At 37.7% G+C, this 24,454-nt stretch overlaps 1 protein-coding gene across 1 annotated transcript in view; it reads left to right on the top strand.

Moving 5' to 3' along the window:
• USH2A (usherin) overlaps positions 1 to 24,454 on the top strand; it is a 940,802-nt gene that overhangs the window by 17,163 nt on the left and 899,185 nt on the right. Inside the window, exons 4-5 of the mRNA XM_044943197.2 lie at positions 9,640 to 10,329; positions 13,899 to 14,064. Of these exons, the coding sequence (XP_044799132.2) occupies positions 9,845 to 10,329; positions 13,899 to 14,064 (651 nt within the window). The 5' untranslated portion in view covers positions 9,640 to 9,844. The remainder of the gene's footprint in view (positions 1 to 9,639; positions 10,330 to 13,898; positions 14,065 to 24,454) is intronic.

Consider the following 24,454-nt stretch of genomic DNA (forward strand, 5'->3'; position numbering starts at 1 on the left):
CAAGAACACACAGTGAATACAGGTGGTGGAGCCAGGGTTCCGAGCCAGGGTTCCAACCCAGGCTGTGTCTGCCACTTGCATCCTTACCCACTAACTGGTCCTACCTGTCCCAGTGCTTCAGGTGATGATGGATGTGTGGTCCATTCATTTAATCTTATTATTATGATTTTTTTTAATATTTGGAGAAGGCAGTGGCACCCCACTCCAGTACTCTTGCCTGGAAAATCCTATGGACGGAGGAGCCTGGTGGGCTGCAGTCCATGGGGTTGCTAGGAGTCGGACACAACTGAGTGACTTCACTTTCACTTTTCACTTTCATGCATTGGAGAAGGCAATGGCAACCCATTCCAGTGTTCTTGCCTGGAGAATCCCAGGGACGGAGGAGCCTGGTGGGCTGCCGTCTCTGGGGTTGCACAGAGTCCGACACGACTGAAGCGACTTAGCAGCAGTAGCAGCAAGATATACTGCGTCCCACCACAGCTTCTCTGCATCTTGTGGGGATAGGGCTGGCATCACCAGCAAGGCGTGGTTCTTTGCTCATCTTCTCAGTGACTGCTTCTTTTGATTATGAAATGTCTTCCATTGTGGTCTCCCAAGTCCAGGGCTCACATTCCTCAGGGCAGGTCTCTGGCTACTTGGACGGGTAGTGCTGTCATGTGAGTTATCTCCTCATGACTTGTTTTATTCTTGACCCTGAGAGGCTCTGACAGTCTATCATTCTCTAGGAAGCAAATATTCCAGTATGAGGATTCTAGGTCTGGCCCTGAAGATCAAACCATTCCAAGAAGTCAACTTTCATTGAGCCGCTGGGTGAAACTCTAACTCACTCCAAAGAAGGAGGGTTCCCTTAAATGGATTATTGGCTTTGTCCTAGAATTAATATGTGATTTAGTCCTGTTTGGGGAAAAAAGGCGATTTAATTGACTCTGAATTTTAAGCATTGCAAGGGACTGTATTGGTTCTGAAAACTGCAAAAGAAAGTAGGTGGGAATTTTCAAGAATAGGAAGCATTTTGCTGAACTTTTTCACAATGTTGAATCTGATTGGTGTAGAGTATACATACTTTATGCTTGTAGAAAATGGTCCAAATTTTAACAGTAGAGGCATAATGAAGAGTTGATGGTGGGATGCAGATGAAGTCTTCAATTTTGTCTCTCCATATTGCTTAAAAAATTTTTTTAAACAGTGTTCATATATTACTTGTGTGATTTTAAAAAAGAGAGAAAATGTATGGGGTGGAGGAGAGGGAAAAAGTCAGTTTTTCCTCTCCTTGTTAAATCTGCTTCAAACATATGTCAGGGCATATCCATCTGATTGGGTCCACTTGAGCCTGGCCATATCTAATTCCAGATTGGCTTTTGACTCAACCTGTTCTCTGTTTCAGGAGCAATCTGCTAATGATCACAGCCATGGTCCTCTCTATCCATCTTCTTGTACCAACTTACCAGCTCAGTCATTTACTTTTTAAACATTTTTTAATTGGAGTATAGTTGCTTTACAATGTTGTGTTAATTTCTACTGTACAACAAAGTGAATCAGCTATATGTATAACATGTCTCCTCTTTTTTGGATTTCCATCCCATTTGGGTCACCACAGAGCATTGAGTAGAGTTCCCTGTGCTATTCAGTAGGTTCTCATTAGTTATCTATTGTATACATAGTATCAATAGTATATATTAACATATGTCAATCCCAATTTCCCATTTCATCCCACCTTTCTCCCCTTGCTGTCCATACGCTTGTTCTCTATGTCTGTCTCTCTATTTCTGCTTTGCAAATAACACCATCTGTGCCATTTGCCAGATTTCATATATGTGTATTAAGATATAATATTTGTTTTTCTTTTTGTGACTTTGTGTGACAGTTTCTAGGTCCATCCACATCTTCACAAATTTCACAATTTTGTTCCTTTTTCTGGCTGAGTGATATTCCATTGTTTAGGTTGCTTCTGTGTCCTGGCTGTTGTAAATGGTGCTGCAATAAGCATTGGGGTGCATGTACCTTTTGGAATTATGGTACAACTCAGTCATTAACTTGCAACATCTCTCTTGATCTCTTGGCCTCTCTACCACATACCTTCCTTACGTGTACATTTTCTGAATTTTAAATTTGCCAGCCACACCCTAGCCTGGCTTGCCACCCTGTTTGATTTATAATCTTGGTTTAGTCCTTCAGGTTGACAGGACCGCAGCCCAGGCCACAGTCCATGGTTGATACCCCTGTGTCCTTGTCACACTGGGCACTGGTGCCGCCTTTACACACTAAATGGAAGGACTGATGCTGAGGCTGAAGCTCCAGTACCTTGGCCACCTGATGCGAAGAACTGACTCATTGGAAAAGACTCTGATGCTGGGAAAGATTGGAAGGCGGGAGGAGAAGGGGATGACAGAGGATGAGATGGTTGGATGGCATCACCAACTTGATGGACGTGAGTTTGAGTAAACTCCAGGAGTTGGTGATGGACAGGGAGGCCTGGCGTGCTGCAGTCCATGGGGTCGCAAAGAGTGGGACACGACTGAGTGACTGAACTGAACTTACACATTAAGTAGGACACACCGGTCAAAAACATTGCACTTATAGATTCATATTTGACATTTACTCTTTATAATTTGAAAGCACAAATTGTTTCTATATTGACAAAACTAATTCAGTCTTTATATAATAGCTAGTGTTTTCAATTCTTTCAAAAACAAAGAACATGAAATAAAAAGAAAACCAACATAGATTGAATGCTTCTCCTGTTGGACATGTTAATTTTTCAAGAGGCAAAAACAAACAGCATGAGCCCTTCCACACTTCAATTTCCACATTTGTGAAATGAAGTAAGAACACTTACCTCCTAGAGCTATAGTAAAGATATGATGGCTATGTGTGTGTGTGTGTGTATGTATAAATGCTCAATTGTGTATAAATCATGTGCATAGTCCCTGCTATATATGAGACATTCACATATGGCACCTACTGTGATGACTATTATGACTTTAAATAATCTTAATTATCTAAGAACTAGCCATCTGAATTTTCAAATATGAAAAAGGGCAAGGATGTAATTAAAAAAAAAAAATGACAGATGCTAGGAGTTCTCATCTACCACGAACTGTTGAAAAGATAAAAAAGCCAGAATTAGAATATTATGCTCAATGAATGCATTGGGCTTGCCCATTGTAACCTGTGGTTGGACAGTTAGTTAGATAACTGTGTCAACAGTCAGCTTGTATCACAGAAAGCCACAAAGCATGGGAAACAAAAAGGCAGAATAAATAAAAATATGAAAAAGATCAACAAATAGCAGAATTTGTCGTCATAGGAAAATGTCAATGACTTATTGATTTTTTGAATAAACATTTTATAAACATTTTTTTGTAACATTGAATGGTTTCCAGTTTTCAGGCATTACCAGAAATATCTACTGTGAATACACAGAATAAGCTCCCTGGTGCATAATGCTGAGGCTTTCTAATGAATGTATATAAGTGTGAATATGCTGTTTCCTAAGATATACATAGTTTCAACTTTTAAAAATATGCATCAATTTTATATATTTAGAGTTCCTTTTGATATGTGTCCTCCATAACAATTGGCATTGTCCTAATTTAAAATTTGTGTGATGTAGCATGTGTAAAATAAAATCTCATTGTGATTTTAATTTGCTTTTCCCTAATACTGACATAGTCCAACACTTTCTGTAAGTTTATTGGTCCCTCATGTTTGCCATTCTGTGAAATCCTTGTTTATATCATCTGTCTTTTTTTCTATAAAGAAATGGAATATTGGTCTCTGGATTCACAGAAATCACTTAAGCATTCTGTGTATTAATTCTTTTTCCCCTTATTTGTGTGACATGTCTCTCATGTTGTGGCTTAGGTTTTCACTTTGTGGGGACGTTTGATGAACAGAAGTTCTTGATTTTAATATAATTTCATTTATTTATCTTTTATGTTTTGTACTTGTGTCCAGCTCAAGAAATATGTTCCCATCTTAAGGTGGTTAAAGCATCTTCTTTAATTTCAAATAATTTTCAAGTTTTGCTCCTTAACATTTAAGTCTCAATCTATCAGGAGGTAACTTTTGTATATAGTGAGAAGTAGGGATCCAGTCTCATTTTATCCGTATTTTCCAATACAGGGAATTAATTTTCCTTGCAAAATTTACTAACTAATTCATCCTTTTCTTAGTGATGTGTTAGTCGCTGAGTCATGTCTGACTCTTTGCGAGCCCATAGACTATAACCCGCCAGGCTCCATCCGTGGAGCTCTCCAGACAAAAATACTGGATTGGGTGGCCATTGTCTTCTCCAGGGGATCTTCCTGACCCAGGGATTGAACCTGAGTCTCCTGCACTGCAGGCATTGCAGGCTGATGCTTTACTATCTGAGCCACCAAAGAAGCCCTTTTAGTGATATACAGGAACAAAATAAGTGTGTACATATGTCTATACATATGTGTGAATCATTTCCTGTGATTTTTGATGTTTCTATTGGATTCCCCCAACCCCCCACCGATCTCTGCACTAAGGTTGCACACTCCTCATTTACGTGGCCCTAAGAACATCTTGGTGTCTGTTAGCAAAGTCCCTCCCTCACCTTCTTCTCTGTCTGTAGTGCCTTGAATACTGTCAATTATTTGCTCTTTTTTAATATGCTTTGAAATAAACTTGTCAAGTTCCATGAATAACTCTGTTGTGATTTTCATAGGAATTGCATTGGATTAATAGATGACTATATGAAAACGTCATCCTTGTGTTAGTCTTTGAATCTAAAAACATAATATCTCTATTTTCAGTTTCTTAAATGTTATCAATAAACTTGATTTTTTCATAGCAGTAATGCATTTTTAAAATTTGTTCCCAAGTACTCTACAATATGGATAGCATCTTTTAGTTGTATTTTTTAATTTGTTTATTTCATTCTCTAACTGGTATAGAGAAGTGCAATTGATTTTTGCTTATTGATTTTGCATCACTTGTATTAAACTAAATTATCCTGTAGTAACAACTCTAAAATTTCAAAAAATTCCTTTAAGCAATAAAGGTTTATTTTTCACACATGCTTTGTGTCTGGCAAGCAAACTCTGATCTGTGTCTTTCCAGCCAGGGCAAGAGGTTGACAGAGCAGCCGCTATCTGGATGTGGCAAAGTGGGAGGGAGAGAGCAATTGCTTACTGGTCCTTATAGCTTCCTCCTGGCAGTGGCTCATATTTCTCAGCAAAAGCAAGTCATGTGACCATTTCCAAGGAGTTAAAAGTAGTATGTGCCTAGAGAGAAGAGTTCCAAAATTGATGAATAGCATTAATCATATTTACATCTTCTCTCTAGAATCCTGGTCAAAATTTGTCATTAGGTTTTGTTATCTACTGAAATATATGACATTTGATAATCATTTGCAGTGTTTATCCTTTAGTTTATATTTTACCTATTTTAATGCATTGGCTAGTTGAATGTTGACTAGCAGCAGTGATAAGTAGGTGTTCCTTCTCTACTGATCTTAACAAAAGTGCTAATTATCATACTTATTATTTATGATGTTTTTGTACATGAACTGTCAAGTTATAGAAGTTTTCTTCTTTTATGAAGAATTTTGGTCCTAAAGAAATAAATTCATAAAGGATTTTGGTCCTCAATAAATAACATGAATTTTTAAACTATTTTAATGGTGAATTAATATATATTTTAACATTCAAACCAATTTTACAATTCTGGAATAAACCCAACTTTGTCAGGAGATTTATTCTTTTTAAATATTTCTGAATTCAGTTTGCTTATGCTTTATTCAGAATTTTTTTGTATTATGTATATGAGTGTGACTGGTCTTTAATTTTTCCTTCTCATATTCTCCTGTCTGTTTTATATTCTCCCTCCTTCTCTCACTCCCCGCCTTCTGTCTTTCTCACACACATTCTCTTTTGGTTATAGCTACCTCATACAATAAATTGGGAAATATTCTTATTTCAATGGTAAGAATGTTTGTAAAAACTGGAATTATAGTTCCCATATGTGTGGCATAACTGATTTGCACAACTGCCTGAGCCTATTGTTTTCCTTACGGGAAGAAATTTAACTATAGACTGTAATAGAACTCTTCATGTTAAAAAATAAAAGCAAAACTTTATTCATTTTTTATTGAAGCATAATTTGCACAAAGAGCACAAATCTTAACTGTAATACTTGATGAACTTCAAAAACTGTACCCATCTGTGTAACCACCACCTGTATTAAGATGAAGACATTTCCAGCCCTTCTGCTGGCTTCCTTGAATCCTTTCCCATTTCTTCCTCTGTTTTAAAGAGAGCATCATGTTGACTTCTTTCACCGCAGATTAGCTTTGACTCTCTTTGACTTCATATGAATGGAATCATTCTAGTGTGTTCTTGGGGTGTTCACCTCATTTCACTCATGATCAGATCTGTGAGATTTTCTGTGTTGTTTCTTGTAGCAGTAGTTCACTTTTCTTTCATTCTGCGTTCACCTTCCAGTGTGTGAATATATACCATAATCTGTCTGTTCTGCAGTTGATGGAACGTGCTGTTTCCAACCGTTTCTTCTTGACTCAGTCTAAGTTGGAATATTTTAAGGAACTTATTCAATTTTCTTAAGAACTCAAGTTTAATTCTCATAAAATTGTTTACAACATTTTCTTATTTTGTAATTACATTGGACCCTCTGTTTTCAGATCTCATATCACTTACACATCCACCATTTTTCTTTTTCTAGATTAGTTATGCCGTAAGTTAGTTAATTTTAATATAAAATCCATGAATGCTAAAAACCCCCAAGGATACCCCTTGATTTTGCCCATCTTCAAGACCTAAGCCTCAAGGGCTTGAAAAACCAAGTTTATTATAGTGAACTTTTCCATAATAATGAGTATGAATTTACTAATAGTTGACTAAAACATCATTTTTTGAACTTTTTCAAAAGAAGGAAATGCTGATTCTAAGATGTCTTGACCATTAGAAAAAGAAATTGCTTTCAACTCTCTGTGGTAGATTACAAAATCGTCTCAAGTTCTTTCCAATCTGTTATGTGTGCCCCCTTGCAATGTGACTGTTCTTTGAAGAGTGGAGTCAGTTTCATAGCCCTTGAATCTGGGCTTGGTCATGTGACTTCCTCTGTCAGTGGAACATTAACAAATGTGATACAAGCAAATGCCTGAATAGTACTTGTACATTAGGGTCTCTCAGCTTATGTTGCTGGGCATTTTCTGGCTACTATCAGAAAGAGCTTAGGTTAGACTCTCATGAGTGTCAAACCAACTGCTAGATGACAGAGTAAGGCCAAATCAGAGTATCCAGCCCCAGCCACGCTAGTTCAGAGCAGAACTATCCAGTGGATCCACAAAAATATGAGAAAATAATAGCACATAGTTCTTTGTATTTAACTAAACTTTCCTTCTGCCACTCTTGCTTTTGCTTTTTTCCTGTATCTCTAAGTCCTGTCTAGTGGTGGTAAGACTGCTGGTACCCAAATCAGTTACCAGATGTGTCTTCAGATTGATCGTACTGAATTGCAGAAGTTGAGGGATATGTCAACCCACTGTCTGTCTTTGCAAATCACAGGCAGAGTTTCTGAATGTGGAGCAGAGTCACTAATCTTAGATCATCTAAATTGAGTCATGACTTCCTACTACAAAACATCAGTTGTTATGTGGTAGATGATTTCTCATCCCCTGAACAGTGACCTAAAAAATGCACCCTGAAGTACCACAATTAAAAATTAGTTAATCCTTGGATTCATAAGGCATAAAGAGAAACTAGCCATTGAATAACATGTTCTAAGACAAACATTGGTTGTATGTTTTGTTGAGGTGTGAATAATCCATTTGTCTACATCACTGTGTCCTTTATTTCCAAACATTTTCCCAGGTTTTCAGAAGTTCTTACATGTTAGTGGATTTTATAGTAACATTTGTTTTTTGATTCAAAATTTGCCCTTGAAAGATTATACTAATCAACAATACAGAGAATAGGATAATTTGACAAAAGGTAAAGATTTCCTCTGGAAGCACCTAGTTCTGATTGGTAAAGCTGATATTTAAATGAGTTGTGTTTAAGTCTCTTGGAAGGGAAATTTAAAAGATGGTACTTTGAATTTGTCTCTTGCTGCCTTACTAACAAGGAATGCCATACAACCATTTCTTTCACATTTCTGTAAATATGATAGCTTATAGAAAATAAAAGTGCGATTGGCTAGTTGTTTCCCAAATGAGCTTTCCATTTTTAAGACAATGGAGGGGTAGTAGTTGCTTTAGGCTGTTTCTCATTTAGGATGAGATACCTCAGATGGTTGAAGAGAGTTTTGGATGTAATAAAACTACATAGAATTGACATCAACCGTGCATTCATAAAAACACACATATTCATATCTAATCAAGCAGCTACAAAGTCAGCAGTCCTATTGCTTCTGTAGTTTAATTAAAATTTCTGACCCTTCAAATGCACCATTTAGAAATCACATCAGATGTTGTTCATACATTTAGAAGAGGGTGTTCTGGGGTGAAGAACACGGTGACCATTGAATGGGCAACAGAAACTTTATGAATGCAACAAGCTTTTAGAGCATCAGTGCATTTGTCGCTCAGAAAAAAGAGCACTAGGAATTCTTATGCTACTGTCTGATAGTGGCCGATCATTTTGATGACATGGCTAAAAGGATTGAGGTGCATAAAAGTGGGGGAAAGAGGAGGGGCAAAAAAGGGATTAGAGGATAAGGTACACTGCTACTTTAAAATTATGCATGCCTGGCTGCATCCTTGTCCCTCCCACTGCTTGAGGCACTTGCTGAAGTCTTGGAGAGTTCAGTTCCAGGCGGGCCAGCCAGCAGACTGCGCTCTGAGTTTCAGGTAACCAAGCGTTTGCCGTGCAGAATCCCTGACTTGGGCACCCAAGTCTTCCTTGCAGTTGTCCTTCTGCTGCGGCCTATTTGCTGAGACTTTCTGGGGGTTACCGTAGTGTTGCCAGGCAACCAGGGACAGCAGTCCTGGGAAGAGCCATTTGTCACACTAAGGGGCCTGGTTGAAATGCAATAAAGAAATGGTAACTCAGCTTATTTATCAATACAATTACTAACACAGTATTAGGGGTCCATATGTAACCTACAAATAGTCATATGAGGAAACACGCAAACATTTGCTAAATACTAAGGCATAGGATGGACAGATGGTGTTGGGTTTCTAATCAGCTTTACCGTGAGCTTAAAGTTGCCGCACATGCTGGGATGAGGGGGGAAGGCCCAAAGTGCTTTGCCAGCTTTATTCGGGACATCTGCAGGTTGGCTCTGCGTTAACTGCCTCCCGTGTGTGTGTAAAGGAAATCTATACAGTTCTTTATCTTGTGAAGGAGAGTGGATGCTGCTAATTCCCTGAGGTGGAGTAGCAATCCGAAATTGCTGTGTGGGGAAATATATTAATAAAATATACGTGCATATGTGTGTATCAAACTGGCTGTCCTGTGGACTTTTTCCAGTGCTTGATTCGCCCAATGAAGATAGGTACCAATGAGTGTTTTGCTATAAAGAGTGTACTAAAGAATGTTTTTAAGAAGTTTAATAATGTTTCTTAGGGACTCAGAATCCTCATGCTTAGACTGCACCTAAAGTTTTAAAGACACAGCAGATTTTTCTTGACACTCTACTTTTGATTCCCAGACACCAGCTGCTACTCATGTCTTCGCCATCACCACGGAAGCCTCTGGTGTTACCCTCGTGTGAAACCACGTCTGCAGTTTCCCGAAAATGGATTTATCTCAACGTTACTTAAAGCACCCTGCAATAAAGTGCTGCTGGCCAGCGCCCTCGGCCTTCCAACTTATTTAGGAACGCCTGAATCAGAGGAGAATGCTTTTGAGTCAACATGAATTGCCTGGCTCTTTCTCTGGGCTTCGGCCTCTTGTTTCCCGTCCCTGAAACATGGCTCTTTGCCTACTTTGCTTCCATCTCATGGGCTGACTCTCAGGGCCTGTTCCCAAGGCTGGAGAACGTAGCAGCTTTCAAGAAGGTTTCGGTGGTGCCAACCCAAGCGACGTGTGGAATCCCAGCCCAAAGCACTTTCTGTCAGAGCTCTGCCACACCCGAGGGCCTTCGGGTCTGTCCTCAGAGGCTCTGTGTTCAGGATTGCCCTTACCGATCATCGCCCCCCACCTACACCAACCTCTTATCAGCAGGCCTCAGGGGTTGCATCATTAAAGACCAGCGTGACCTGAGTCCCAACTCCCATAACCATTCTGCAAGTTTCATTTTTGGAAATCACCAGAGTTGCTTTGCTTCTCCTCCTGCTCCCAGGCTGGCGGCATCATTTACTCTAGCTGTGTGGTTGAAACTTGAGCAAGGAGGTGTAATGTAAGTAGCAGAGGGAGTGTAAGTTTTCCTAGGGTCCTGCAAAATCAGTTAGCGTCAAGGGTATTGCAACTTGAATTCCAACCTGGAAATGAAGGCACTTTGGAATTTAGGCTAACTGAAGACCAACTCCTACATGAGGCTTTTCTGGTCAACTTCATTTGACCAAAATTTTTTTTTCCCTAAATTCAAAGTGCTTTCCCCTTTCCATGAATGAAGTGAACCCTCAAGAGTATGTTAAAATAATTTCATGGCAGGCAGAAATATTTATACTTGCCTCATTTTTTTCCCCCCAGTAGTTTAGCTAAACCTTTAGTCTTGTTTTCAGAGGCTCAGCCAGGCTCACTGTGAGTTGTAAGCCATGGGGACTAGTAATACAAATAATGTATACTTTCAAGGTCTTGGTCTAGGTTTGTATAAGCAACTTGCCTTTACTAGAGTATACAATTGTCATTAGACAGTGAACTCTCTGAGTGCTGGGCACTGTTTCTGCATTCTTATTTTCCTAGGAAGAGATGTTTGTTTAACTCATTATGAGGAAAGATGTTCAATAATGAGTTGAACAAATGAATGACACCTCATGTCTGAAAAGAGATCGCTTTCGGCCCTTTGCTTCCTGGTGTTTTCATCCATTAGGAAATATATAGAAAAGCATAAAAGATTCTCAAAATTTAATGCCATTGACCCCATCAGAAATGCCTTTGGTGAGTTTGGTGGGGGGCTTCGTTAACAATTTTTGGTTACTTTTAATAATCACCTTATTTTCATTCTGTAATAGTTTCTAAAACTGATATCCAGTGTTTTCCTTAAGTGTTTAGAGCCAATCTGGAAATGAGAATAAATAAGACAGTTTTGAGACTTTTTTTTTTTTGCTTATCTTTCTTCTTCCCATAGAGCTTCTGGCTCTTCCTCTTGTCATGTTTTCTTTGTATGAGGATGTTGGCCAAGTATCTAAAAACTCATGAAACAAACCAGAAAAGTCTTATAATCTCATAAGCAAATAAGACTTAAATATCTATGATGTTTAGTTTTAATTTGCCAAGTGAAAGTTGGCGTTTTTTCATTTTGTTTTATTTGGAGTGAAAATCATCTCAAACCATTACCTCTGTTTCTGTATGTACCCTAAAAGAAAACCCTGTTTTCTTACTGTTTGAAATGTCAGTAAATTCAACTTACTTAGTTTATGTAACTAATGTCCAAAGAGTCTTAAAATATTGTCTCTTGACAAATATGGCTAGGATGAAGTTATTTTTTCTAAATTTTTCCAGGGGATATGTCTCTACAAAATTCATCTTTTATTGGTATCATTTTGTATAAATAAGACAGAGGAACATTTATAGAGGCAGTAGCACATGGTTTACGGTTTTGAGAGTTCCAAACATCAAGGTCGTTTCCATTCTCAAAACTAAAATACCTGTGGGAATTGGGGAATTTCGCGGTGTTTGTACTAGATAAGTAAAACAAACAAAACATGGATTATCCAATTATTGTTTATCCAGGAGCAAAATAAATCCAGTTCCTAAATATTTTGCTACCTGCCTTCCTCTCACATTCATTATCTACCAAAGCAAGTGTGTTTACAAGCAAACAAAATAGCAAGGAAGATAATCAATAACATATTAAGAAATGCATTTTCAGTAAGCTTGGGGAAATAAGCCTGCATTTGGCAAATACATTCTTGAGTAGTGGTCAAATTCTAACTTGTAGATTTTAAACTCAAGAAAAACGAATGGAGGCAATCTCTTCTTGGATTGTTTAAGACATAGAAGTGAGAAATAGAGAGAAACTTTAATTCCAGTGACTGAGAAATATCCACCTACTATAGAGTTGAATCACAATAGAATTTTCATATAATCATATCTCTGCTTTATATAAAATCTGTATGTCAACTAAACCTATTTGCCCAATATAAAATATATTTTTCATAACTTGATCACCACATATATGTGCAAAATAGAGTAAAAAAGTGAGAGTGAAATAGTAACTGTTAAGTATTCTAAGATCATATCATCACCTCTCAACTCTCAGAAAGAATGCAAGAGAGGAGGAATGATTTGTGAGAAAAATGTGTCCTTTAAGGAAAGTTTTAAAAACATATTTAGCAATAGTTCTGGGTTGGCCCAATCGTACCTTTGCCTCTTTGATTCTTCATACTCAGATCACTAACTCATCATTTTTTGGGGCAGGGGGAGGATCTACTATATACCAGGCTGTGCTGCTATTGTTAGACAACTCATGATTGAATAGGAAGACAGATGGATGGGTGTTATTTCCAAAGCAGCACAATAAGTGAGCAGCAAGGAAGGCCTCTTAAGAACCTTGAGAAGGTTGGGTTCTAGGATCAGACATTATCTTGGAGATGTCTGAGCTGAGTAAGAGGCAAATGGGTGAAGGAAGGAGCCCAGACTCCTCTGGGACTTGATGATCTTCTCCAACTTGGGATATACCACCTCCTTGAGTTCTTGGCTGTGAGATGCAGGCTGATGAGCATCTTTAATAGTTAGTTACTTGGAGGAGATATTTGTGCTTAATGTTCATGATATTTCTCTTTAAATAGCAGATTTGGGGGACTAATCTCCTTAGGAGATTCTTATCTCTTCTGCAAAAGTTGAACTGCTAGATTGAAATGTAATTGGAAATGGGCTCAAGTTCATATCTGTTTCTTCTTAGTGGGTACAGAGTGGCTAAGGCACATGCAATGATATAATTAGTATAAAATAAAATCACTTATACTAAACATAAATCAGTAGAGAATATAGAAAACATAAAACATGTCTATTTAAAGGGATGAGAAAATAGTGCTGTTGTGATCAGGATATAAGTGATTTTTAAAAATAACATGATTTGATAACTGGCCTGACAGTTAATTTTCTGAAAATTCTTCTATTTTATCAAAATATTTCACTGTATTTTTAGAAGATTCCATGACCTTTCATCCCAGATCATTACCATAATCTCAGTGCCCCAGTTGGGCTTTGTGGTCATGGCGAGCTGGGCAGTCATCTTACAGACACTGGCTTTGGCTTCTGGCCAGTTGATGATGAGCTAAATAAAGACTATAGTTGTCCATTCTCCATTTCATCATGGGAATTAAATAGAGCGATTCTGACTTCAGGGCTAGCAGTTTAGAGTCTTCTATGGACACTAAACTATCTTTACATTAAAAAAAAAAAAAGAGGAGGAGAAAATGATTTGCTCTGGTGGCTCAATAGCCAAGCAGAATGTGGTGTATTGTGCCGCTTCCTATAAAAGAAATGGCAGAGGAACTAATGAGCCAATAGGCTAAATATTGGTTTTGCAGGATGATTCAACCACTTGAGCTGCCACCATGAATCTCTAATAAAGGGAGTGAAGGTTCTAGCAGATGTACTGTAAATAAGAATTCTATCTTTCTTGAAATTAAAGGGCCTCTTAATTGAAAGAAAGTTTGCCCTGAATATGATGACCTTCAGGTACTTGTTCATTGTGACCTTTGATTAGAGTCTGGGATCTGTTGCATCACCACTGAACAATGTCATAGCCTGTCTTTTGGTTGGAAACTGACCTTTTCTCTTTTCTGGTTGTTTCCCAAGGTGTGTTATAGAAAAAACAGCGGATGGGCAGATTGTATTCAAACTTACAATATCTGAGAAAGAGACCATGTTTTATTACCGCACAGTAAATGGTTTGCAGCCTCCAATAAAAGTAATGACACTGGGAAGAATTCTTGTGAAGAAATGGATTCATCTTAGTGTGCAGGTGAGTAAAATAAAAAATATTTAACATTTGGTTAAGCACAAGGATCCATCTTTCTTTTTTTTTTTTCCCTTTAAATGGCATCTTCCCATAAGATGTGAAGCGCTACCTTTCAGATCTTAAGTATTTGTAAGTGACAACTAAAGAAAAACAGTATTTAAATGACCTAACAATGTATCTTTTGAAATTCCAGTATTTCCCCCACAAAATTGCAGTGAAAATGTCCACAGATGCTTAGGACAGTCCCATTTGAAGTAATATCCTCAGCAAAGTTTTGTTTTATTTGCTTAGTATATTTTATTTTGTTTAAAAATGTGTAACAGCTGTTTTGCTGTCTAGTACTAATTTTAATAGTCGTGCAGTATTAAGACCTTGGCCTGGATTTTACAGCTGTCTTTTTTAGGTAGTCTCTTATGATATGAATACAATTTGACTGTTGCATTTAAAATGCTGACCTTAGAACTAATGAACTTCACACATCAGGCACTCAAAAGGTGTTATATGATTACTTTAGTTGTCAGCAACAGTTTGCATTTGCCTTAGAAGTTGCTAAAGGCTGAGATAACTGTGAGATGGCCGCTATTTTATAATTCTCGGGAATAGACAGTTTCTTCTTTGGTTTCTTTAGGGCTCTGGAAGGGTCCAGTGCAGTCTAAAGTCACCCTTGCCTTTTACACCAGAGGTACTGTGTACCATAGTCCCCAGTATATGCTCTCATGTTGTTCAGTCAGGCTCTGCAACCTCCTGAACTTCAGCCCACCAGACTCCTCTGTTCTCCACTGTCTCCTGGAGTTTGCTTAAATTCATGTCTATTGAGCTGGTGATGCTATCTAACCGTCTCATCCTCTGCTGTCCCTTCTCCTTTTGCCTTCGATCTTTCCCAGCATCAGGGTCTTTTCCAATGAGTCAGTTCTTCGCATCAGGTGGCCAAAGCCTTGAAGCATCAGCGTGAGTGTGCTCTCATAGGTGCACCCCCGTGTGTCCATGCCAACGCCATTTGCACTAGAGGACATGTGTAGCCTTGTGTACTTTATGAAAGTCTTTGATTTATTACATTCCCCCCAACTCTGAAGCAGGTAGACTTCCTTATGTTACTACCATGGTTCCTGGCTTCCTTAATAGAAATTGATTAGAGGCCACAAAAAATTCAGCAAGCCTTTTACTGGGTCCCCTGCTGTAGCAGGGTAGGTGGCAAAGACAAGTAACAGTTTGCCTTGCTCGCTCTTTGAGGTGAGGTGCAAGCTGATTCCTTATGTGTGGTGAGACTAGGAACAGGTCCAGGGTCAGACCAGAGAGATGACTTTGGTGGTCTGCTACCTCTTTGGTGATGCTACGTGCATGGGAGATGTGCAGTACCCTGATTTTGGTCTCAGCTCTTCAGAAGTGGCACTTGGGTTTTTTCATCTTCTCTTATTGTCCATAATTTGCCCCATCGGAACATGTACATGGTTGTTTTTAGTCTTTTATAGTTTCTTTGTATTTTGTTGCTCCAGGAGACATTTGTCCAGGGTTCAATCCCTGGGTTGGGAAGATCCCCTGGAGAAGGGAAAAGCTACCCACTCCAGTATTCTGGCCTGGAGAATTCCATGGACTATATAGTCCATGGGGTCACAAAGAGTCAGATATGACTGAGTGACTTTCACTCGTTCACTCAAGCACTGCTGCAAGGGGTCCCAGGTTCCACTTAAAGTGTCTTGAGAATTGTTATTTGGATTTTAAAGTCTATTTCAGTGTAGATACTATTATTGAGGATTTAAGTATGCTTTAAACGTATCTTTGTTTGGTCTGATTGTAACTGTGAAATTCTGCTATGCATGTGTGCTGCATTGCATTAAAAGCCTTAAAAAGGACATTTGAAATAGAAACGCAGAGAGGTGATTGAACGCAGAGAGGAAATGATTAATTTCCATAGGAGGGTATTGGCAAAGTGATCTTCAATCAGCACGTTAGGCTTATCTACTCTGTTTTTTGGTAGGATATGAGTTTAGCAAATTCATTTGGCAGGGAGCAGGGTTTCCATGCCACCAGGGTTGAAAGGACCTGCAAAAAGGTAGGTCACATCTGATATCTATTGCAATGATGGATTCAGTCTGTCTATGCTTGCCTCTCATTTATTCAGTAGTTGGCAGATATAAGACTTATTATATATCTTGTCCATTCTGCCTGCTGCCAGTGTACCAGAACCAGAATTGGGTTATAAAAATATGGAAATAGAAACCACTGAATAAGTGGACTCTACAAAAGATAGCAAATGAGTATATTTATTTGTTGCATAGTTTTGTATCAGTAATGAAGAATAAATGTTTTCTACTTGCCTTTATTTTGCCTTACCTGTGAAACTGTGTCATGTTTTGGCAGGCAGCAGTACATTAAAAGCTTTACAAGGAAAGTTTAAAAATCTAAAAGTGAAGACGTAACCATGACTGAATTACTCCCCTAGGAGTCAGATGCTCTTAGAGTGCCTGTTGAAATCAGCATTATCATTTCAATACATGTCAAATAGGAGTCACTTCCTAGTTTAGGCAAAATTTCTTTATAAATCTTTAAATCCTCTCCTTCTTTCATGAAAGGCTAAAGTACTTATGATTTAATGAGACACCTTTATTTCATAACTATTTGACTATCAAGAGAAAACTTGTCCTTTCCAATTTGTGCTCTTCTTTTATTTATTTATTTTATGTAAGTTTTTTTTTTATCCCTATTCTACGTTTTACATTAAAACTACAGAACAAAACAGACATAAAGCAGAAAAATCATGCAGATTGGATTTTATTCATCTGGTATTTATTGATAGATATGGGGATACCCAGCATTTTGGAGATCTGTATTCTTTCAAATAATAATTAAAGAGCAGTTATTTAAACTGGAGATCTGCATAGCGTTCCTTTAAATTGGACACAAGTCTGAATACATTTGGACTTCCCTGGTGGCTCAGACAGTAAAGAACCTGCCTGCAATGCGGGAGGCCTGAGTTTGATCCCTGGATCAGAAAGATCCCCTGGAGAAGGGTATGGCTACCTACTCCAGTATTCTTGCTTAGAGAATTCCATGGACAGAGGAGCCTGGCAGGGTTGCAAAGAGTTGGACATACCTGAGCGATTAACACCTTCACTTCTCACTTCTGATATATTTAAGATATTAAGATACTTATAAAGTTATAGATGCTTAATAAAGAAGGTATTCATTCCTAAAAAGTGATACAAAAAGAAGTGGGAAGAATAACAGGTAAGGAGAAGAGAAATACGACTCAGGTAATGCTACTCAGTAGTCTTAACAAATATACTTAGCTCAGTTTTCTTATGTGATAAGAGGATTGGACTAGATGTGCAAAACAAGGCTTCCTGGAATTCTTTGTTGAAAAGAAGTGTGGGAAGCTGTTAATTTGTGTAGGGTTGTCTGGACAGACATGGTTAAGTGACACAGCCAGCTCCTCAAGTGGTGCTCGGGTTTATGCTTTTTCACCTGCTTCCCCCTGCGGTCTGTAATTTACACAGCAATGTTTTTGGTAGACTTCTTGGCCAAGATATGGACAAGTGCAACTTGTAACTCTTTCACTATTTAACTGCAAAGAATATATTTTAAATGTGAAGTGTAACTTATTCTCTGTTGCCTTATTATCTAGTGCATCCAAATTCTGTTTCATTTGGGGATCAGGGCCTTCATCATGCTGGGCATAGGATAGAACACATACTTGATAATCTGGTTTAGTCAAGTTTAAAATTGCAAGCCTATAGTTAATGTGTATATGTATGTCTTTACTCATCCTCCAATATGGCCACAATCAATTAATTTACAGGGTATGTGCACGCACGTGTGTGTGTGTGTCTATAAAACTAAAATACCTTTACTCATGGATTTGGCTCAGAAACCAGAATTTAACTTACATGGACATAGTGACATAAAATTAATTAACCGATCTGGCCTTACACCTTACCTCAGAGAGTTCACTTAGTGTCAGCTTTCCATCAGTAAAATCAGAATTCTAATTTCCCAAATCTAAAACAAGAAATGAGTTTTAAATAATTAAATCCCTGGGCAAAAAAAAAAAAAAAAAAATGGTGCTAGGAAGAGTCAGACATTCCAAATTCTGGAGGTCTATTTTCCTAAACAAAAAAATGCCTGATATTACTGTAATGGATCTAACAGCTTTTATTCAAGAATTAGCATTTTGAAGCTTCAACCTGTTGGAAAATGATTAGTTTTTAAATTAATATTCATTCAGGGACTTGAATCTGACATGATTGCCAATTTAAATTTTACTTTGGGGTTTAATATATTGGCTATTTCAAATTATATCAAGCTGAAATTCGTTATGTCATATTTTTTGTACTAAAACTGGAAAAAAATCAATTCAGACTTTTTATTATCGAATGGGGAACACTGATAACATTAGCAGATTTTTTAAAGCTTCGTTTTCATATTGTATCAGCATGTTATGGTTATTTTAAGAGATCTCTTTGGATTTTATTTTTTTTTTTAAGTTTTAAAATATGTAAAAGGATTTTATTTCAGCAGTTTGTTAGGGCTTGGTGAGTAAAGCAGCTTGGAAGGATATTGATATTCTGTTGTGTATCATTTAAAAGTAAAACCTCAGAGTTTCCTATGAAAACAGTTTTCCCTTAAACAGTTCTATATGTTTTATAAGACCAATAGCATCAAAGAATCATTAGTAACCCTTTAATAATTATGCTGAAATGTAGTAGTATTCTGTAATTAGAAGCTGATGAAATACTGCAAGTGTGGAAGCAAGAATTGGTTTAGCAATGAGTTTTTCACGACATCTATGCTATTTTGAGGACTCCTTGAAACACTGACAAGTCAAGAGCCACAGATGGTCCTAGCTACAATAATGTGAAAAAGAGCAGTTCTAATCTAATACAGAGAAGGGAAAAAAAATGCATGGGTAAATAAAGTTTCAGGGATCAATAGATGAAGAATAGGAGTTTCATAATCATAGTTTGCTCATGAAATATGTTCTTTTGATTTATGTATTCAATCTGAAAAAGGAAAACTATTGATGGTTCTGGAGAAAAATAAAATGCAATTTAACCAACATTTGTTAGAATAGATAAACCAACTCTCTCAATTAATCTCTGGAGTGTATGCCCATGTGCACACTTTATAAAGGTATTTCCATGTCTCTATTGATTGAGGGAACATAAACTGTCCTTGCAACCTCATGGAAGCTTCTTCATTCATTTCAGGAAGCTCTGTGTACTGGGATTCTCCTGGGAGCACCACCTCAACTCCTACCACAAGAGAATCTCAATCCATATTGTTCCTTTAATACTTTCTATTGCTTTAAACTGTAATTATTTACATGTATATGAAAGCCTTCTGTTTGTGTCTAGTCAGTCGAATATCACCCAAGTTAGGGGAATAGTTTGTCACTTGAAACAAATTAAAGATCAATAGAATTTAACAAAGCTTTTCAGAATACTCAGTTAAAAATGATGATAATAAAAGCTGTGATTATTGAGCCTAGTTAGTTGTACTGGATTAAAAAAGCAGCCTCGCCAAGGTTAAATTTCCTGCCTGAATTTAAAATCTCAAGTTTCCCTGACCTTTACCTAAAAAATAATAAATTGCGATGAACCTAGATCACTGTAAAGATACAAGAAGTACTTGTATCAGAAGTACGAGGAGTATCAGAATTCTCTAAACGTCCCCTTGACAAAAACCAAGAACTGAAAAGACATATTTGCAAAGTAAATATAAATTAATTTTCATACATGTTTGTACATATTTGTAATGTCAATGTTTATAATGCTTCACATATTTACATGATTTGCACAAATAATTAAAATCAATATATTTTTATGATTATACTCTCAGTGATACAGGTGGCTTAATGCATAACATAAATCATTTTATGTTATGTTCTCAATATCTCTATGGTTTATAACAGTCAGGAAAGACCAGGGTGGACTAAAGAAAGAATATTCTACTTAACCTTCCCTGGTCAACTGATCCATGACATACAGAACCAAGCCCGGTAATAATACAGTAAAAATAAGAAGGAAGAATTTTTACCACTTGATTAGAAAAAGGTAAAATAATCCAAGTAAAAATTAATTTTTCTCTTTGCATGGGACTTTAAAATATCATATTTAGTAAAAAGGCAAAGTTCAATTCTTGATATCTTACTTAAAAATTGTGCAACCCTAGGAAAATGATGTAGCTCCTTGAAATGTTAGATACCCATGACAATTGGGAACAAAGATAAACCCAGCCTATTTAACTTCTACCATAAATGTGACATGTAAAGAAAAAAATGTCTGATGAAGTAGTGATACTTTACAGTCTGCTGTGATGGAGCTTACAGTTTATTAGAAAGAAAAGACAAATAATCACGCCAATGAAAGCCAAATTATGACTGTGATAAGTTCTGTGGGATCATCTGAAGGACAATTTGATGAAATCTCTGAAGTCAAGAAAGGCTTACTTTGAGGAAATTGTATTAGATGTGTGTATTACTTTTCTGGGCTTTCCCTAAAAAACACACATGGATTAGCTTAAAACAGCAAAAATGTATTCTTTTCCAGTAGAAGTTTGAAATCAAGGTATCTGCAAGACCATGCTCTTTCTGAAATCTGTAGAGGGGTAGCTTTACTTGCTGTTCCTCGTGTTTACCAGCAGTCCTTCGTTTTTAGATGCATTGCTCTCATCTCTGCCTCCAACATCACATGACCATCTTCTCCATTGCATGTCAGTGTCCTCTTTTTATAAGAACACTAGTCATGCTGGGTTAGCATCCATCCTAATTCAGTATGACTTCATCTTAACTGGATTATATCCACAAAAACTACTCCAAAATAAGGTCATATTAACAGGCACAGGGGTTCAGATCAGATCAGGCACTCAGTCGTGTCCGACTCTTTGCGACCCCATAAATCGCAGCACACCAGGCCTCCCTGTCCATCACCAACTCCCGGACTTCACTCAGACTCACGTCCATTGAGTCAGTGATGCCATCCAGCCATCTCATCCTCTGTCGTCCCCTTCTCCTCTTGCCCCCAATTCCTCCCAGCATCAGAGTCTTTTCCAATGAGTCAACTCTTTGCATGAGGTGGCCAAAGTACTGGAGTTTCAGCTTTGCATCATTCCTTCCAAAGAAATCCCGGGGCTGATCTCCCTCAGAATGGACTGGTTGGATCTCCTTGCGGTCCAAGGGACTCTCAAGAGTCTTCTCCAACACCACAGTTCAAAAGCATCAATTCTGTGGCACTTGGCCTTCTTCACAGTCCAACTCTCACATCCATACATGACCACAGGAAAAACCATAGCCTTGACTAGATGGACCTTTGTTGGCAAAGTAATGTCTCTGCTTTTGAATATGCTGTCTAGGTTGGTCATAACTTTCCTTCCAAGACGTAAGCGTCTTTTAATTTCATGGCTGCAGTCACCATCTGTAGTGATTTTGGAGCCCAGAAAAATAAAGTCTGACACTGTTTCCCCAGCACAGGGGTTAGGACTTCAATTTGTCTTTTTGGGATTGTCGCAATTTAACTGATAGCATGTATCCCAGGGACGGTGGAGCCTGGTGGGCTGCTATCTATGGGGTCGCACAGAGTTGGACACGACTGAAGCGACTTAGCAGCAGCAGCAGCAGCATGTATTCAAAAGAACGTATGGAACTGAGCTAGGCAACCCTAGTAGAGAAGAACATTCCATACGTGTGTAGCACATAGTGCAGATGCCCTTTGCATCTGTTGCATATGAGATACTAAAAGGCCAGTGCGGGGTGGAGTCCAGCAGACTAAGCAGAGCAGCATGCAAAATGAAGCAAGAGTCACTGAAAGATCATTGTGGTCATGTTAAATTTTTTTTCAAGGGGACTCTATGGAAATACTTTATGTAGGGAACAGAGGGTGAGGGAAGAAGTTGGGGAAGGAGGGAAAATATATGGCCTGGGCAGATGTTGGTTGCAGTGAAGAAGAAAAATTTGTATGAGGACAAGAAGAAAAGATTGTTAAATTACCCTTAGAGTCCAGGTGAGATATAAGTATACCTTGAACTATGTTGGCAGTAATAGATACACAGAGAAGTGGTTAGCTTTAAAATCTATTTAGGAATTAAAATCAAAGGACTTGGTGACTGAAAGAGAGTAGAGGTTAAGGTAAAGGGAGATGTTTATAAATCCCAGATTATTGGCTTTTGGATGATTGTATGAATAACAGTTTCATTTGCCCAAAGAAATACATTCGAAGAGACTTCTATTTTTGATATTCAGTGCTTACAAGCTAGACTGCAGTTCAGAGTAGTAATTCTAAACTCTAGAAATCACTAGCATCACTGAGAAACTTTCAAAAATATTCAGATGCCAACACTCCAGTGTGTCTTCATTGCTCTGAGGTGGGGCCCAAGTATTGTTTCTTCCTTTCCTTCCTTCCTTGATGGATTACAAAATGTATAATAAAATAATCAGAATTTAAGGTAGGAAATGGCCTGCTGCAATTCAGGTTTGTTAGGAAGGATGCATAAAGAATGTAGGATCTGAGTTAACTCTTAAAGGAAACTAGGCTTTTACCTAGGTAGAGAAGAGGAGGAAGGAAGTCTATATACCAGGAATGGGTGAGCAATTCCTGGGGCATGAGAATAGAGTAAGATGTTTGTAAGGGTAAGAGGGGTCTGAGTTTCTTAGGAAGAAATATATCACATTAAATAAAGAAGGCTGGAAAAAGTGGCTTTGAAGTTTATATAGGGCTATGAATTTTTTTTTTTTATTTTGTTTCTCCCTCTGACAGGCAACCCATGTTTTGTCACCTACTTCTAATCCATTGTGTTTCATAACTGTTATTTACCTTAGTATATACACAATATACATGTATATATCAAAAGAAAATATTTGTCTAGTTAATATGTGCAAAAAGATCATCACGTCTCTCATTGCAGTGTTTAGACTTTACAAGTCTGAATGTTATCAGTCTAATATTTCATAGCAAAAATTTAAGTTCAGTAAGATCTTTCCTCTGAAAATACCTCTAATCAAAATCTAAAGCGAACCATGGGTAAATTAACATTTAAACTTAGAAACTGCTATTTGAAAAATTTAGCAATTTTTCTTGCCAGAAAATGGTTGACTCTCAGCCAATATCTATAAAATGCATGATATATACAAAAGAAAAATACATACAAATATTATAGTGCACATTATTCCGTATACTACTAAAATCGAAAATTGCAACCAAAAGTATTTTCCAGCGTCTACTTATCTGTTTGAACAATCTCTGGTCTTGCAAATGCCACTATGGTAATTCTGTCAAATTTTTAATGGTTAAAATTTGATGGTAGTGCTGTTTAAAACCTATATTATCTAATAGAATTGTCATTTATATTATATCACTTTCATCTAAAAGCCAAATATAGTAAGACAGATAATTTTTGCTTTTTTTGAGGGTAGGCATTTCTGTGCCCACAGGGCTAACTGAAGCCTTCAGTTATACATGAACAATTCCCACTAAAGTCAGAAAGAGCAGCGTGCATATAACCTAGGGCAGAATTTGGCCTATGGTATGTATCGCTTGGTAATGGAATAGAGAATATGACTTTATTTAAACATGGCCTTGAATAGTTTTATTTTCCCATACAATTTCCCCTGGTATTTCTCTCTCTAAAATGCAACCTTCAAAAATATTCCAAGCAGCTGTATTGCTCTGGATACATAATAAGAGCATATGTTCAAGATACTAGTTTAGATATCTCTGAGCCAAAGAAAGAATAGTCAAATTATAAAAACTTTCCCAAGAATGGAAAGGCTTTAATGGATATGCTAGTCTTCCCATTATCTTAACTACAACAGAGAAAAGTGGTATTTAAAAATTACATATACATGATAAATATGTGTATAATTGTGTGCTAAGTTGCTCAGTCATGTTTGTGTATTTATATGTGTGTGTATTTATATATATATATACATATAATAGGCATATTAGGAAAAGTGGCTTCATTTTACTTTCTAAAGATTACATGAAGTAGTCTCAGAAAAAATTGTATATTCTAGAAGTAGAAAAAATAGTTGGATTCTTTGGTTTATGATTAGTTTTCATGGTTCTCAGTTTAAGGAGAGAAAGGGAAAAGAAAAGAAGGGAAAAGGTCAGAAGGTGGTCAAGTTGAGGGTGGGGGGAGGGGAGGAGAGCCAGAGCCCAGGGCTCGGAAGAGGAGACTCAGGCCATGCCAATTTCACTGTGGTGGGGTTGACCAAGAAAACCTAGATTATGGATATGCAGTATGCAACTTTACAGAGAAGGCAATGGCACCCCACTCCAGTACTCTTGCCTGGAAAATCCCATGGACTGAGGAGCCTGGTAGGCTGCAGTCCATGGGGTCGCAAAGAGTCGGACACAACAGAATGACTTCGCTTTCACTTTTCACTTTCATGCGTTGGAGAAGG

The sequence above is a fragment of the Bubalus bubalis genome, chromosome 5 (genome assembly GCF_019923935.1).
Source record: "Bubalus bubalis isolate 160015118507 breed Murrah chromosome 5, NDDB_SH_1, whole genome shotgun sequence".
Taxonomy (NCBI): domain Eukaryota; kingdom Metazoa; phylum Chordata; class Mammalia; order Artiodactyla; family Bovidae; genus Bubalus; species Bubalus bubalis.